The sequence below is a fragment of the Hevea brasiliensis genome, chromosome 3 (assembly GCF_030052815.1).
Source record: "Hevea brasiliensis isolate MT/VB/25A 57/8 chromosome 3, ASM3005281v1, whole genome shotgun sequence".
Taxonomy (NCBI): domain Eukaryota; kingdom Viridiplantae; phylum Streptophyta; class Magnoliopsida; order Malpighiales; family Euphorbiaceae; genus Hevea; species Hevea brasiliensis.
In genome coordinates this window covers 764346-779905 of record NC_079495.1, presented here as the reverse complement: position 1 = coordinate 779905, position 15560 = coordinate 764346, and the positions used below count along the sequence as shown (strand labels likewise).

The following is a 15560-nucleotide window of genomic DNA, read 5'->3' as shown; positions in this document are numbered from 1 at the left end:
TTTGAAGGATCAACCTCTGAATTCTCTCAATTCATTCATAGGCTCAAACAGGAGTCAAGTCCTGTCCCTAACCCGAATGTGTATATTCTTGACCTTCGATATAAAATACAAAAAAAAAAACTAACATTTTAATGATTATTGGCAAAACAAAATTTTCATGTCTATGCTTATTACCCTGGGTGAAGTCAGTTTTAATGGATCAATATCTTCTCCCTTCTCTCTCTAGTTTTTAGAGAGAGAGATTTTTTTTTTCTTTTTTTAAGGTCTTTTGCTGAATGCACTGTGTTTTTGAGGCTTTTCTCTATCTTTTTCTATACAAAAAAAATATATATATATCCTTTCCTATACCCGGAGAGTGAATTTCTCTCCCCTTCTTTACGTTGGCGAGTACATAACTTTTTGGGTATTAGTTTGCAAATTCGCTGAGCCTGTTGTGAGATAAAGGGAAATTTAAAGATCTGTGCTGGATGTTTTTTTTAACTTTGTGGGGTAAGGAGCTTTGTTGAGGATGGCATCTCTTAGGATTACAAGTGTTGGCTTTGCCTGCTTGTGGCTAGCCTCTTATATGGCTATAAGAGAGTAAGAAGTCGACGAGTTTTGCCAAGCTTCACTCTCTTAGAATCACTGGTAATCGATTTATGTTTAAACTACTTAAGACCCTGACTTTTAGTTGGAAGAGAAGTTTCTGTCTCTATTTTGGGAAGTTCTCTCATTAAAGCTTATTAGATGGAAGAGCTTCTGCCTCTGCTAGAGTTAGGCTTTTGAGCTTTTTTTTTTTTTTTTTTTTTTGGAATTGGCGTGTATGGATCTTTGAATTGCTTTATGTTCTATTAAATTGGTGTGTATGGATCTTTGAATTGCTACATCGATCTCGTGAGAGAAACACGTGAGTCAGAGCCGCTGCCCTTTTTCCATAATTTTATCTATCCAGCCCAGTCCTGCCCAGTTTAAGTCCACTTAGCCCATCTCCGTTTCCACATGGGCTGGTTTGGTCGAGACTGAATTGAACTAAAACGAAATTAGTTTGGGCACAAAACATAAATATTTAAAAGTTTTGGGGACAAAATAAAACCTTCCTTATAACCCGCTCTAATTGTCATTTATCCCCCAGTTTCACGTTCTTTGCGTTAGAATTTGCGTCTGTCTCGCTCTCTTCTCTCTATAGAATCTTCTCTTGTCCAATTCACGCAGCGAGATCCTTCTGCCGGAGCTGATCACTGGAGGCCATGGAGGACGATTTCGAGTTTGCCGATCACTCTCCTCCGTCGTTCCAGAACGTGGTATGATTTCATCGATTTCAAATTCTCTATCGATTTCCAATTAGTTGATCTTGCAAGATCTGCATTCATAGAAGTGAAATTTTTAGGATTTTAGCTCTGAGATTTCACTTTCATTGTTTGCTTGGATTCATTCTCGATGTGATCTCCTTTCGGCAATTCAACTCTTCTTAGGATTTGTGAGTAATGTCCATGTATCTTTATCTTTCTTGTTTCATATTTGTAATGAATTTAGCATTTCTGTATATTTTGATTAGTATGTCAATATTTATGTGGGTGATAAATTTCACCATTAATCAAATTCTTGGGACAGAGTTGGTTAAATTTCGCTGCTTTAGCTGTCTGATTCTTACTTAATTATTTGCCATAATTAGCTGGTTTATTGGTGATGTTTTAGCTTATTTTGTCATGTATCATTCTTAGTTCACAATGTATTTTGTATTATTTACCACGCTTAATTGGTTAATTGGTGATTTTCCTCTCAACTGTGCCATTGAAAGAAAATTATTTTTGGAGATGGTTATTTGGAATCCAGGAGATCATTTGACTGACCTATAAGCTTTAGCCTTGGCTTAGCTGACGTGCTTGTAATATATTATTTTGATAATTGGATTATTGGAGGCAGATTAGGGTCCCCCTTTTTTTTTTCGTTTAAAATTTAAATTGAAGGATTGCATAGATGTGGTGTCATGCTTGGGGATTGGTTTCTTAACTTATTGTTGTTGCTTGATATTTGGTATTGGCGGCGGGTGTTTGTACTTTGTATTGTGTTGCACAGCAGTGAAAGACTCTACTTTCTGCACCTTTTGCTGTGTTTGGCTTGTCCAACAGTGTTTTTCACTGTCTCTGGCTATGCCACTACAGTTGCTGTGGTCCATTGACGAAGCAGCAAGTTTTCAACTTCTTTGTCAATTAAGTTTCCAAATTTTACGCAATAGAATGGGATCTTAATATTCTATTTGAATATGTGCACAATGTTTGTAAGTATGCTATGCAAGGCGCTAAATTATACTTTATAAGATAAAATTAAGAGTTTTTTTGGCATTTAATGAGGAGCCTCAGGTATTAGAACGGTTATGCAGGTTAGGAGACTAATAACGCCCATCTTTGAAAGTAAATCATATATTAACCATTGGAAAGACAATCAGGCATTCTTAACATGCAAGTCAATATTATGATCAACTGAGTTATTCTGTTTCTGTTTGCTTTGTTATTTTTTCTACTAGCTGTGTAAAAATTGTGAGGAATAAAAAGTTTTAGAAGATCATTGGTGCAAAGATGTTGAAGGCATCATTTTCTCATGATCTTGGTCTTACCTATGAAACTTTTCTTTGGAATGTTTGTCAACTCCAGAGTCTGGAATCTCATTATTAATTGACCAAAACTTTTTGGGTTTTGAATGTCTATTCAAGCATGCCCACACTCTTTACAGGCTGGCCTATACTTGTTTGTATTAAGGGCACTCATGAAACTAACATTAAAATTCAATTGCTTTGTAAGGTCATAAACTCGGCTAGTAGTGAAAGCATCGTGATTAATTATGCACAGAACAGGTCAAAACTGATTTTCTAGGACAGCAATATATAAGTTTGACCACAATAATAGGATGATGCCTGAATCATTGATTGCTAATTTGTAGGTTGTGTTTATCCTTGCTGTTTGTTTTCTCTGTGCTTATATTTAAATTTCATTGTTAATAGGGGAATGTGGTCAAGGATGTTGAGGCTAGAGGATTCAACCCAGGATTGATAGTGCTGCTGGTTGTTGGCGGGCTAGTTCTGGCATTCCTAATTGGAAATTATGCTCTCTACATGTATGCGCAGAAGACACTTCCTCCCAAAAAGAAGAAGCCAATCTCCAAGAAGAAAATGAAGAAGGAAAGACTGAAGCAAGGCGTCTCTGCACCAGGAGAGTGATATTTGAGATGTGTTTGCTATTCATAACTTGTGTTAAACTCTTGTGTTCGAAATTTTCCCGCCTTTCATGTCAAGAGAGCTATATTATTTCACTTTTTAGCTTTCATATTTGATAGAAATTTTAACATTGAAGTTCACAATCTGTCGCATCGGGTAGAATATTTGACTTGAATGTAGCTTGCCTTTTTTCTTTCCACTGCGGTGGCCTATGATAATCGTATCGTAGTGCGACCTATCCGTACTTTATGGTTAGCCATTTTAAGGCCGGAGACATCTGATATTGATAAATGTTAGAAGAAGCTACGGTCTTTGTTCTCACTAGGATATTTCCAACAGTGTTTTCGATGGTCTACTATTGCTTGAATGATGAACCTCTGGGTTGAATCAATGCTATGGTCCTTGGTGGCATTAGGATATTTCTAACTTTGACAATTGCAAAGTCACAGTACAGAGGCTGCACGTACTGCATTTGCAGTTCAATGAATTTCCAGCTTTTGATTGAGCACTTACAATTGAAAGCCTAAAATCTAATCCATTCTCCAGACATTGGGCACGGTAGGAAAGCATCTATTGCATTGGCATCAAACCTTAAAAGTGCACATTAAAAAAAAAAAAATTGCCTAGATTTGGTGATGCAACTCTTCCATTCCAAAATTTAGATAAATAAAATAATTAAAAAGAAAAAAGAGAAACACCATATCCACGTATATTGAATCAAATAACACTGTATTGATCAAACCAAATGACAGTCTTCAATTGTAATGCAGGTAATAGAAACAAACTTTAACAAAATTCTATAATGTCAAACCGATATATATATATATATATATATATATATATATATATATATATATATATATATATAGACAAAATATAACATGCTAAGGCAGGTCACCTTCAAGCCCCACGGGCCATGGCTTGCCCCCCGGGCGGGATCATAACCAGGACCGGTCGAGCATTGGACCCAGGATGAGGCAGCCTACGACGGATCTCACGACCTTCCTGGCAAAGTGCACACGGGTGACAGAACACATGAGTTGCAAAATCACATGCTGACTCGCACTGCTCACGTTGTAGCTCATCATCTCCACAGCTTCCACAGCAACCACATGACCTATTAAGTGCCTCACAACTACCCTGTTGCAAATCAAACCTGTCTCAATTAAATGCTCAAAAAGGCTATCTTTGACACCAAATAATGGCCTCCATTAACTTATTTTTATACATAGATGACAATTTCAACATTGTGAACAACACCCCCCCTCCCTTCCCTTTCTCTCCGATTCCCTCCTCTTCCCACCACATAATAATAAGTCTTATTGTTTTTTGATCAGCAAATAAAGAAAAAAGAATTATTAAAAGGACGCCAAAGGGGTGCCACCCATGTATAGAAAGAGAGAAAAGCTCAATCGTACAATGCTCTACAACTAGTAGTGTAACACCCCTGATTTTTTTTATATATTATTATTGGGCTTCGTGTAGGTATCCTCAATTCGCGGAAATTCGACAGTTGTCCGGATCTGTGAATTTCCGGCCAGACAGACCAGCTACCGGAAAAGTCTCCGAATTGGATCGAGGTTTTGGCTACCCCACCATTGTCAGGCATCCCGAGCGCTGCTCTCAAGTCGGAATCGGCAAAGGTAAACCCGAACCTTGCTTTTTCGTAATTTTCTAGTGCTTAAATAGGATTGAAAATTCATAAAATATTCGTGGTAGCTTAGAAAATTACGATTCTTTTTGCAATAGCCTAGTAATATTTCTAAGGACCGCGGGGCAGAGTTTTATAATTTTTAGAGCTTGTTTGGGCAGTTTTTGCAAAAATGATCAATAATAAGGACTAAATTGAAATTTTGCGTATTGTGATGGATGACTGATTTGATGGGCCCAGGAGGGGCTGTGTGATGTGATTGAACTGTGGATATATGGATTGTGAGTATAGAAGTGTATTTTGAGCCCTTTTGCAGGTTGGGTAGGTCCTAGGTATAGGGGAGACTCTGCCGAATTTTCGGCACGACTTAGGACGTAATTGGTCTTTTCTTTGCTTGTATTGAGTTAGATTGTATTAAATAAATGTAATATAATTGTCAGGTGAGCCGGGACAGCCTTCTTCCTTCGCCCAGCCGCCACAGTGATCGTCGTCAAGTCTGTGAGTAAAATATTAATTTTAATTGTAATTTCAATATTATTATATGTTCAAGCATGCCCATGCATCACTTATATGCATATATTTATGTAGTTAAACTCTAGGCACGATTTATGTTGCATTCATAACTGTTAGCGTGCCATGGATGTTGTTGTGGTAATTTGGAGCAGTGTGCGTGTGTTGGCGTGCGTGTGATGTGGTGTGGACTATGGATAGGACGGGTAGACACGGCTTGAGATCTTCGCTGGGACCCGGTCCTCCGGGGTAGACACGGCTTGAGTTCTTCGCTGGGACCCCGATTTGGTTATTAAGTGGAAGTCCGAGCTGAGTTCTTCGCTGGCACCAGGTTGGATTTAAGAGAGCTGTATAGGGGATCAGCTCCCATATATTATGATTGATATTACAGGGTGTGTGAGTGCTCCAAATTATCTTTTTGCTGCTATGATGTGAAATTATTGCTATTGTTGCATTTCACTCTACAGGGTGCATTAGTTTTAGATAGTTATAGAGATTATGGTTAAAATTGATATTTTACTCTCTGAGTCGAACGCTCACTCCTGTTCAATATTTTTCCAGGCCACAGGAGGAGTTATTTTACAGAGCAACCTGTTTTCTTCCTCGCAGGTTTAACGTCAATTATTTAATTGTTTTACTATCTTTTCTAAATTAAAAATCTAGAACTCCGCATGTGTTAGAAATAGTGTGGACCTTGGTAGAGGTTGTGTGAACTTAAATTTTTAAGATTAATAAATGAAGATTTGTATGGTATTTAAACAGTTTGTAAATGAGGTAACAGGGTTGAGCTGGGCTCCCCTGATTTTAGTTTCTGAAAATTTCTGTGCTAAGTTGGCCCGAAATGAAATTATAACAGTTTGATTTAAATTATTTTATATGCATATTGGGCCTAAATTGTGGGCCTGGTTATGGATTTGAGGACTAGTTAGGCTTACTACTGTCCTCTGGGGCTTTAAGTCGCCTGTGTCCTAGTCTTGGTCCGGCCCATAGGTTGGGTCGTGACAAAGTTGGTATCAGAGCTTAGGCTTTAGATTCATGGGAAATAAAATACTTGGGAGTGTAAAAGGAGTCTTGTTAAGATGTTACATGCGGAGTATAGGATTCTGTTTTGTCTTTTTTGTAATTCTTTGTTTCTAGATTCTGCGTTATACTTCGGGAAATATAAAAGTGCCTCAATTAGTGTCTTGATTTTCGTGGAGTACATAGAAATGTGAAATAGAGTTAGTAGACATGTGAGGTCTATCATGAGGATACGTACTCCAAGAAATGCTATGTTTCTGTCTGTATGGGTTTAAATGGTGTGCCCATTTCGTGCAAGGCACGAGTACATAAAGGTGAGTCTTGAAAGTACAGTTGCCCTAGATAAGGATGAGGATACCACCGCTAGCAACATCGTGGATGACCCAAATGTAATGAGTTTATGATAACAGAAGATTCGAGAGAGATAAGAAATTAGGAGGCCTAGTCGGTTCGGACGTATCGTAGTAACTATACAATGTTCTCGATGTCTGCTCTGTAAGCTGCAGATTACAGTACCGACATGAGATTATTGTATAGAGCTGCGTACTTCCCTGTAGTGCTTATAATGAGGATGTTGCAGGCAGTCTCTATTTTGGTACAGTAATACCAGAACAGAGTTCTATATCTGCAGAGGAGTTGGGAACTCCTGGTTAAGAGTCTAGAGCTAGAATATCGAAAGGTCACAGTTGGGTGGTAACTAGAGTCAGTGACTCAGTTACCCTAGCATGAGCTAGAGTTACAGTAAGAGTTGCCATCAGACCATAGGTTTCGGACTAGTTGCAAAGTAAAGTTGATACCTATAGAGTGAGACCATCTAGTCTTCGGTATGGAATTTTGGATGGTTTTTGCAGAACGATAGACGTTTTGCTTAGAACTTAGTGAGAATAGAATACCTTCTGTGTATCAGTATGGAATAAAGTATAACCCTACTACCTAAGGAAGGTCAGAACTATGAATTGATGATTCACAGAGCTATGATATGATAAAGGAGACATTAATTTGACATGGTTTTGGGCAAGGTGGTAAATGTAGTACCTTTGTTGCAGCAAGTTAGGGTATAGTCCTATCTTTTCAGAAGGGATCGAAAGTTATTACTAATAATGGTGACCAATAAAATAGTGCCCCAGATAGGACTGTAGAGTGTGGTAGAGAGTAGTTGGCTCGGGTATCCTGCAGAGGATACAAGTTTCATTATAGGAATCATATATAATCAGTTCTCGAGGTAGTAAGGGTATTATGTAAACTAAAGGATAAGAATAGAAATCATACGATAAAGGTATGACTGCAATTTCCTGAGTTCCTTTCTAACTTCATATCGTTCAAAACAATAGTATAATCTAATTATAATAGTGTTAAGAGTAATAAATTAGCGAAGATAAATTACAGAAGGCCAATGGATAGAGGAAGTGCAAAATGAAAGTTTGGACAATTGATTCCAGATGAAATATAATCTAAATGCCAGTGGAAGTACTAGCTAGAGTGGTCAAAGGACCAAATATGAGTAGCACAGACATATGATAACGTGATAGAGACTCTAAAAGATATAGTTAGCAGGTACAGCTGTCATGTTAGGAAGAAGAATGGAACCAGGGATAGAATAGTTAAGTTCTATTTTGGGTAAGACAAAGGAAATAAATGAAAGGACAACCTGAATGGTGCATAATAAAAGGAACAAAGTTAAGATATAGGGTAGGCTAAGTGTTATTCTTGGCAAGGAGAATGACAAGGATGGAAAACCTAAAATGGGACCACATTAGTGAGAATAGTGATGGAGGTATGGAATACAATAATAATGAGTAAAAAGTAGAAGGTGTGAGATGATATTGCGGACTATCTAATTAGGTAGAGAAAAAGAAGTTAGTAAGTAGTAAGTTGAATAAAAGTTAATCTAAGGGATCGAATAGGTATGATGAGTGGAAAGAATTATAGATAATGACACAGAGGCGTTAGGTTAGACTTTTGAGATAGTGAGAAGGTAGTTAGAGGTTCGTTATGAATGTCAGGCAAACGTCTTTAGTGTGATCAACAGAATCACTTTGCAGTGAAGCAATAACGACAGAACAACAGTAAGGGTAGAACGAAAAGTGACAAGTATGGGTGGTAATAAATCACTAGAAAGTTCAAGGATCAAATTAATAACCATAGATAAGGGTGGAATTAGTGTTGGAAGAATCTATTAGCGAGAGAAATCTTTCAGGAATCAACAAAAGTTAAGGGCACAATATCAACGATGATAGATATGAATCATTGGTCGAGTATAAGTAAAGTTAATAAATTATAAAATATTATGTCAAGAAGGACAATGGTACGATAAAGGGTTCATGCAGATGATACCTTATAGGTAGAGCACAATTGTGCTAGGAGATGATGAAATTTGGAGAGAAAAACCAAGAAACATAGGTTAAACATTATTATACGGACAATTGAGCGTAGTTGAATATAAGAGGATATTTTTCTTTCTTTTCAAGTTTAGTTTGTGCTATTGGTTCTGAGGGTTATATAAGGAACAGAGACTGAGTTATTTGAGAGTTTGGTAGACACCAATTCATATACAATTTCCTGATATGAGAATGACAGTAAGTGCATACCTAGTGTTAAGTATGAAAGGACGATCAGAGTAATGACAGGAGTTAAATTGAGTTAGCTACTAAGGCTTGCAACTGTTTTAAACTATGAACTGGAGGAAGTACTATTTATGGTTGAGATTCAATAGATGAAATTGTTGCTGATGGGTAATTTGAGGTTGAAGTTTAGAAAGCTATGGGCAGTATATATGATTATATTAAGGAGAATGAACACGTGAAGTATCTTGTTTGGAATTAAGGCATGACACATATTTCCTACAGCCGTGTTAGTTCAGATGGAACTTATAGTTTATGGGGCTCATATTCATCCAGGATAAGCAATTTCCTACTAAGGCTGATAGGGAATGATAATGTTCTGATAGTTAAGTTGGAAAAAAGGGGATACAAGAAAAAAAAAAAATTTTCTATGGGTAATTATAAGTGTTACATAAGGTGAAGAATGTGCTGGTAGGAGTAAATCATAAGGTTAGAATTCTTGAAGTAATGAAACTAGTATTCCAGATAAGACTAAGAAATAAAAAGAAAGTTAAAGTTGATGATGGGATAGACATCTTTGAAGGAAAAGGTGTAAGGATGAGATAGGACTAAAATTAAGGAATAAGTACAGCAGGTTGAAATGATACCAACAATACCAAAAATAGGAAAAGGGAAGTGGATAAGATGCAAAGGACAGGAAGAGAGCTCGATAGAGTCAGTTATAATGATGAGGATAAGGAGTGTCTAACCACTGCCCCTGTGTTAACACTACCTATGAGCGGTGAAGGATACACTGGTACCGTGGACGCCCAGAGTTGGCCTAGGTGTGTTTTGATGCAGAATGGATATGTAGTGGCTTATGCTTCAAGTCAGCTGTTGAGGCATGAGCAGTACTATCCCACCCATGTTTTGGAAATGGCTGTAGTCTTTGCACTAAAAATCTGGAGACACTACCTGTATGGTGAAGTGTGCGAGATATACACCGACCATAAGAGTTTGAAGTACATCTTCCAACAGAGGGATTTAAACTTGAGACAGAGGAGATGGATGGAGCTTCTGGAAGACTATGATTGCCCCATCCAGTACCACCCTGGGAAGGCCAATGTAGTAGCAGATGCTTTAAGCAGAAAATCTTCTGGCAGTTTGGCGCACATTTCAGCAGAGAAGAGACTGTTGATTCAGGAGGTACATGAGTTGATGGATCAAGGTTTAATCCTAGATCTTTCAGATGAGGGGGTATTGTTGGCTCACTTTTCAGTGAGGCCAGACTTGAGGGACAGAGTTAGAGTTTCCCAAAGACAGAGACCAAAGAATTGATGAAGATTATAGAAAGAGTACAAAGAAGGTGAAGGTGGTGAGTTCGGATTTGCCAATGATGGCGCCCTAGTGCAAGGTTCTAGGATATGTGTGCCCGATGTGGACAACCTCAGGAATGAAATCATGCGAGAGGCACACTACACACTGTACAGTGTCCACCCAGGTTCCACCAAGATGTACCATGATGTGAAAGATAGCTATTGGTGGAATGGCATGAAGAGAGACATAGCAGACTTTGTGTCCAAGTGCTTGACTTGTCAGAAGGTGAAGTTTGAACACTAGATATCGTCGTGAAGCCGCAAGAGCTCCCTATCCCAGAATGGAAGTGGGAAATGATCACTATAGATTTTGTGACTGGGTTGCCTCGTACTTCTCTAGTATATGATTCTATATGGGTAATTGTAGACCGCTTGACCAAATCAGCTCACTTCTTACTCAGAAGACTACATACTGTGGCACAAGATGCCCGGCTCTACATTCGAGAAATAGTCGATTGCATGGAGTTTGGCTTCCATAATATCCGACAGAGGGCCCCGATTCACTTCTGGTTTTGGAGAAAGTTGCAGAGGCACTTGGCACACGCTGAACTTTAGTACGACTTTCCACCCTCGCATGACGGACAAATCCGAAGGACAATCCAAACATCGGAAGACATGCTTCGCATGAGTGTTTTGGATTTTGGAGGTCAATGGGATGATCGGCTAGCTTTGGTGGAGTTTGCCTACAACAACGATTATCACTCCAAAGATAGGAATGGCACCCTATGAGGCACTATATGGAAGAAAGTGTAGGTCTCCTCTGTGTTGGACAGAAATGGGGAAGTGAAGGTGCATGATGTAAACCTAGTGCAAGACACTTGAGATAGTTCCTTTAATCGTGAACGATCAAAACTTTTCAAGAGGCGTAAGAGTTATGTAGACCCTGACGGAGGGATGTGGAGTTTGCAAAGGGGCGACTATGTATTCCTGAAGGTTTCTCCAATGAAGGGAGTCATGAGATTTGGAAAGAAGGGCAAGTTGGCACCTCGGTATATTGGACCTTTTGAGGTTACTGATAGAGTTGGAGCAGTTGCCTACCGGTTGGAGCTACCACCCAACCTCTCTCACGTTCATCCCTTGTTTCACATCTCCATGCTCAGGAAATACATTCCCGATCCTTCTCATGTCCGCATGGATGTGATAAAGCTAAAAGAGAACTTGACATTTGAGGAGCAGCCTGTAGCCATAGTGGACTACCAAGTGAGACAGCTGAGATCAAAACAGATCCCTATGGTTAAGGTTTTGTGGAGGAGTCAGTCAGTGGAAGAGTGCACCTGGGAGTTAGAACGGGACATGCGTAGCAAGTACCTTTATCTGTTCAATGTATAATCATGTGCTTTATTCTGCCTTGTGTAAAATTCGAGGACGAATTTTCTGTAAGGGGGGAAGAATGTAACACCCCTGATTTTTTTTATATATTATTATTGGGCTTCGTGTAGGTATCCTCAATTCGCGAAAATTCGACAGTTGTCCGGATCTGTGAATTTCCGGCCAGATGCACTACACTGGAAAAGTCTCCGAATTGGATCGAGGTTTTGGCTACCCCACCATTGTCAGGCATCCCGAGCGCGTTCCCGAAGTCGGAATCGGCAAAGGTAAACCCGAACCTTGCTTTTTCGTAATTTTCTAGTGCTTAAATAGGATTGAAAATTCATAAAATATTCGTGGTAGCTTAGAAAATTACGATTCTTTTTGCAATAGCCTAGTAATATTTCTAAGGACCGCGGGGCAGAGTTTTATAATTTTTAGAGCTTGTTTGGACAGTTTTTGCAAAAATGATCAATAATAAGGACTAAATTGAAATTTTGCGTATTGTGATGGATGACTGATTTGATGGGCCCAGGAGGGGCTGTGTGATGTGATTGAACTGTGGATATATGGATTGTGAGTATAGAAGTGTATTTTGAGCCCTTTTGCAGGTTGGGTAGGTCCTAGGTATAGGGGAGACTCTGCCGAATTTTCGGCACGACTTAGGACGTAATTGGTCTTTTCTTTGCTTGTATTGAGTTAGATTGTATTAAATAAATGTAATATAATTGTCAGGTGAGCCGGGACAGCCTTCTTCCTTCGCCCAGCCGCCACAGTGATCGTCGTCAAGTCTGTGAGTAAAATATTAATTTTAATTGTAATTTCAATATTATTATATGTTCAAGCATGCCCATGCATCACTTATATGCATATATTTATGTAGTTAAACTCTAGGCACGATTTATGTTGCATTCATAACTGTTAGCGTGCCATGGATGTTGTTGTGGTAATTTGGAGCAGTGTGCGTGTGTTGGCGTGCGTGTGATGTGGTGTGGACTATGGATAGGACGGGTAGACACGGCTTGAGATCTTCGCTGGGACCCGGTCCTCCGGGGTAGACACGGCTTGAGTTCTTATTTGGGACCCGATTTGGTTATTAAGTGGAAGTCCGAGCTGAGTTCTTCGCTGGCACCAGGTTGGATTTAAGAGAGCTGTATAGGGGATCAGCTCCCATATATTATGATTGATATTACAGGGTGTGTGAGTGCTCCAAATTATCTTTTTGCTGCTATGATGTGAAATTATTGCTATTGTTGCATTTCACTCTACAGGGTGCATTAGTTTTAGATAGTTATAGAGATTATGGTTAAAATTGATATTTTACTCTCTGAGTCGAACGCTCACTCCTGTTCAATATTTTTCCAGGCCACAGGAGGAGTTATTTTACAGAGCAACCTGTTTTCTTCCTCGCAGGTTTAACGTCAATTATTTAATTGTTTTACTATCTTTTCTAAATTAAAAATCTAGAACTCCGCATGTGTTAGAAATAGTGTGGACCTTGGTAGAGGTTGTGTGAACTTAAATTTTTAAGATTAATAAATGAAGATTTGTATGGTATTTAAACAGTTTGTAAATGAGGTAACAGGGTTGAGCTGGGCTCCCCTGATTTTAGTTTCTGAAAATTTCTGTGCTAAGTTGGCCCGAAATGAAATTATAACAGTTTGATTTAAATTATTTTATATGCATATTGGGCCTAAATTGTGGGCCTGGTTATGGATTTGAGGAATAGTTAGGCTTACTACGGGCCTCGGGGGCTTTAAGCTGGCCCAGGTCCTAGTGCCGGTCCGGCCCATAGGTTGGGTCGTGACAAGTAGCAGTAATACAAAGTGAGAATGTAGAATGTTTCTCAGAGTGAATCTAAATCAACTGAACAAGGACTCAACTAACTGTTTAAAAAACAAATGATGCTAACTTAACAAAAACAAGAACCAAGAACCAAAACATAACAACTTACGAAAAAAATAATAGATTATACAAAGAGAACACTATCTAGGAACAGAAATGGTTAATGGATTAGAGCCCAAATTTCAGAGCCAGCTCCCAGAAAAAGAATAAAAACTATGAAATAAAATGCAGCAAAGAAGTACATTTTTATAAGGCTGAACCATAATCATGAACATAATGCATAAAAAATGAATACAAGTCATGAACTTATAACTATCATTTACAGAAAGTACACAAGCTATGCAAACTCCCCCAAGTCAAAATCATACCAAATTATAGATAGTGGTGACAATTATTTGGTTCAAACCAAATTAGCAAACAGAATTGATGAATTTTTGTTGAAGTAGTTCAGTTTGGTTTTCATCTTCAAAAATTTGTATTGTACGTGTACATATTTTTATCCAAGATTAGAAACCCAATAAAAAGCCCAAACTGATTTATTCAAGCTTATTCAATTATCTCAGTTCTAGAAACTCTACTACTGAACAACCTAATAACCACACCTTAAAGTAGATATGGATGAGCAAAAAAGATGGAAAATAACTTGCCTCGAGATTAAACCTCCGACGAATAGCTGTACGGCTAGGATATGAGAAACATGGTGCAAGGCAGTTCAAATCAAAAAATAAATTACCAATCAAGTATAATCCAGTGTAAGGCAAGCAGTGATTGGTAAAGGTTCCAGGGCTAGATCCAAGTCTCTCAGCATTGCTTCCATAAAGCACACAAGGGGCAACACTTCCAAGAAGACCTAGCAAAAAAACATATAAAAAATGGAAAGAATAGAGTACGAGTCTTTAATAGCACAATCCTATGCAATAGTCATGCAACAAATCAATTATAAATACAATCTGATGACCTAGAAGCATTGCATGCTATTAATACCAAACATATGATCGCAATCATTCCCAACAATTCTTATTATCAATCTCTTTCTAAAACTTGTGGATGAGGTAATCCTTGTCCAATTATAAGTGATCCATTGTAGACAAATGTAATAGAATGGCAAAGTTCTTGAATTGAACAACTATTATAGAAATATACAATTTGGTAATGACACAATTCTTATTATCATTTCTATTGACTTCACATAACAGACCAGGTAATCCTAATACAATCATTAGTGATGCATTCTTTCCTATAATTCAATCAATAAATTTCGTCAATCTTGGAAATGAATTTTAATAGAATCTGTAAAAAAAAAAAAAAAACACAATTGATCTAGCACAATTTATAAAATAATCTCAAATTCATCATATCAAGGCAAATCCTAATTAAACAAAGAAAGACTTACAAACTTCAAGATCGCTGCTACAGAATTCATCATTGCGACCGAGACAAGCGAAGACACTGGAGTCCCACTGAGCCCGACCCATAGGCTGACCTACAACGCTAGCGTGATTCAACGGCAACCCATTAGCGGTCCATCCACATTCAGGCCGGTCCAATTCCAGCGCGGCGGATTTCTCCTTCTCCATGGGAGGTGCGGCGACTTTGGTGTCGGAAATCTTAGTGGGTTCCTCGTCATGTTCTTGGAGGTTCTTGCTCAAGAGAGGACTCGATTCCTCGCTGTTGCTGAGGCTGGTGGTGGTTGTGGTGGTGTTAGCCATTTTTGTAAAGAAAGAGAGAGAAATTTGAGAAGTAAGAAAACAAGAAATCCAGAGAGGTAGGAGAAGAACGAACGAAAATGAAGGAAAACAAGATCCAAATAAATAAAATAAATAAAAATATAGAAAACAGAAGAGGTCAAGATTTTGATCAAACAAGAGGTCAAGAATAAGAGCCTGACAGCTTGTGCATTGCTTGACTTCGCTGACACCTGATTGGCTGATTTGTGTGTTTATTGCAATACTTTTGTTTTTTTTTTTTAAGGAGAAAAAAAAAGACAAAGCTTAAGCATGAATTAAACATGTTATTTACATAATTATTAAATTTATTTATAATTTATAATTTAATTGAAAATATTTTTTTCATTTTTTTAACATAATGTTAACTATATTATTTTTTTAAATATAAACTAT

At 38.1% G+C, this 15560-nt stretch overlaps 2 protein-coding genes and 1 long non-coding RNA gene across 4 annotated transcripts in view; 2 read left to right on the top strand and 1 right to left on the bottom strand.

The window, feature by feature from the left end:
- Positions 1-6110, top strand: part of LOC131178579 (uncharacterized) — a 96254-nt gene extending 90144 nt beyond the window's left edge. The window contains exon 2 of the long non-coding RNA XR_009147489.1: positions 5913-6110. This is a non-coding gene — a long non-coding RNA (uncharacterized LOC131178579). The remainder of the gene's footprint in view (positions 1-5912) is intronic.
- On the top strand, positions 1085-3333 carry LOC110640344 (DNA-binding protein S1FA). 2 transcript variants are annotated; one of them, XM_021791613.2, is made up of 3 exons: positions 1085-1280; positions 1367-1456; positions 2978-3333. In XM_021791613.2, the coding sequence occupies exons 1-3, from the start codon at positions 1227-1229 to the stop codon at positions 3191-3193; spliced, it is 360 nt and encodes a 119-aa protein (XP_021647305.2). In that variant the 5' UTR covers positions 1085-1226; the 3' UTR covers positions 3194-3333. The 2 variants fall into 2 exon arrangements, with proteins under 2 accessions (XP_021647305.2, XP_021647306.2); XM_021791614.2 differs by lacking the exon at positions 1367-1456 and having other exon boundaries at positions 1096-1280.
- LOC110640343 (cell number regulator 8) lies at positions 3866-15340 on the bottom strand. Its single transcript, XM_021791612.2, has 3 exons — positions 14834-15340; positions 14088-14290; positions 3866-4330 (listed from the first exon to the last, which is right to left on the bottom strand). Exons 1-3 carry the CDS (start codon positions 15147-15149, stop codon positions 4091-4093), a joined length of 759 nt encoding a protein of 252 aa, XP_021647304.2. The 5' UTR covers positions 15150-15340; the 3' UTR covers positions 3866-4090.
- Between the last annotated feature and the right edge of the window lie 220 nt (positions 15341-15560).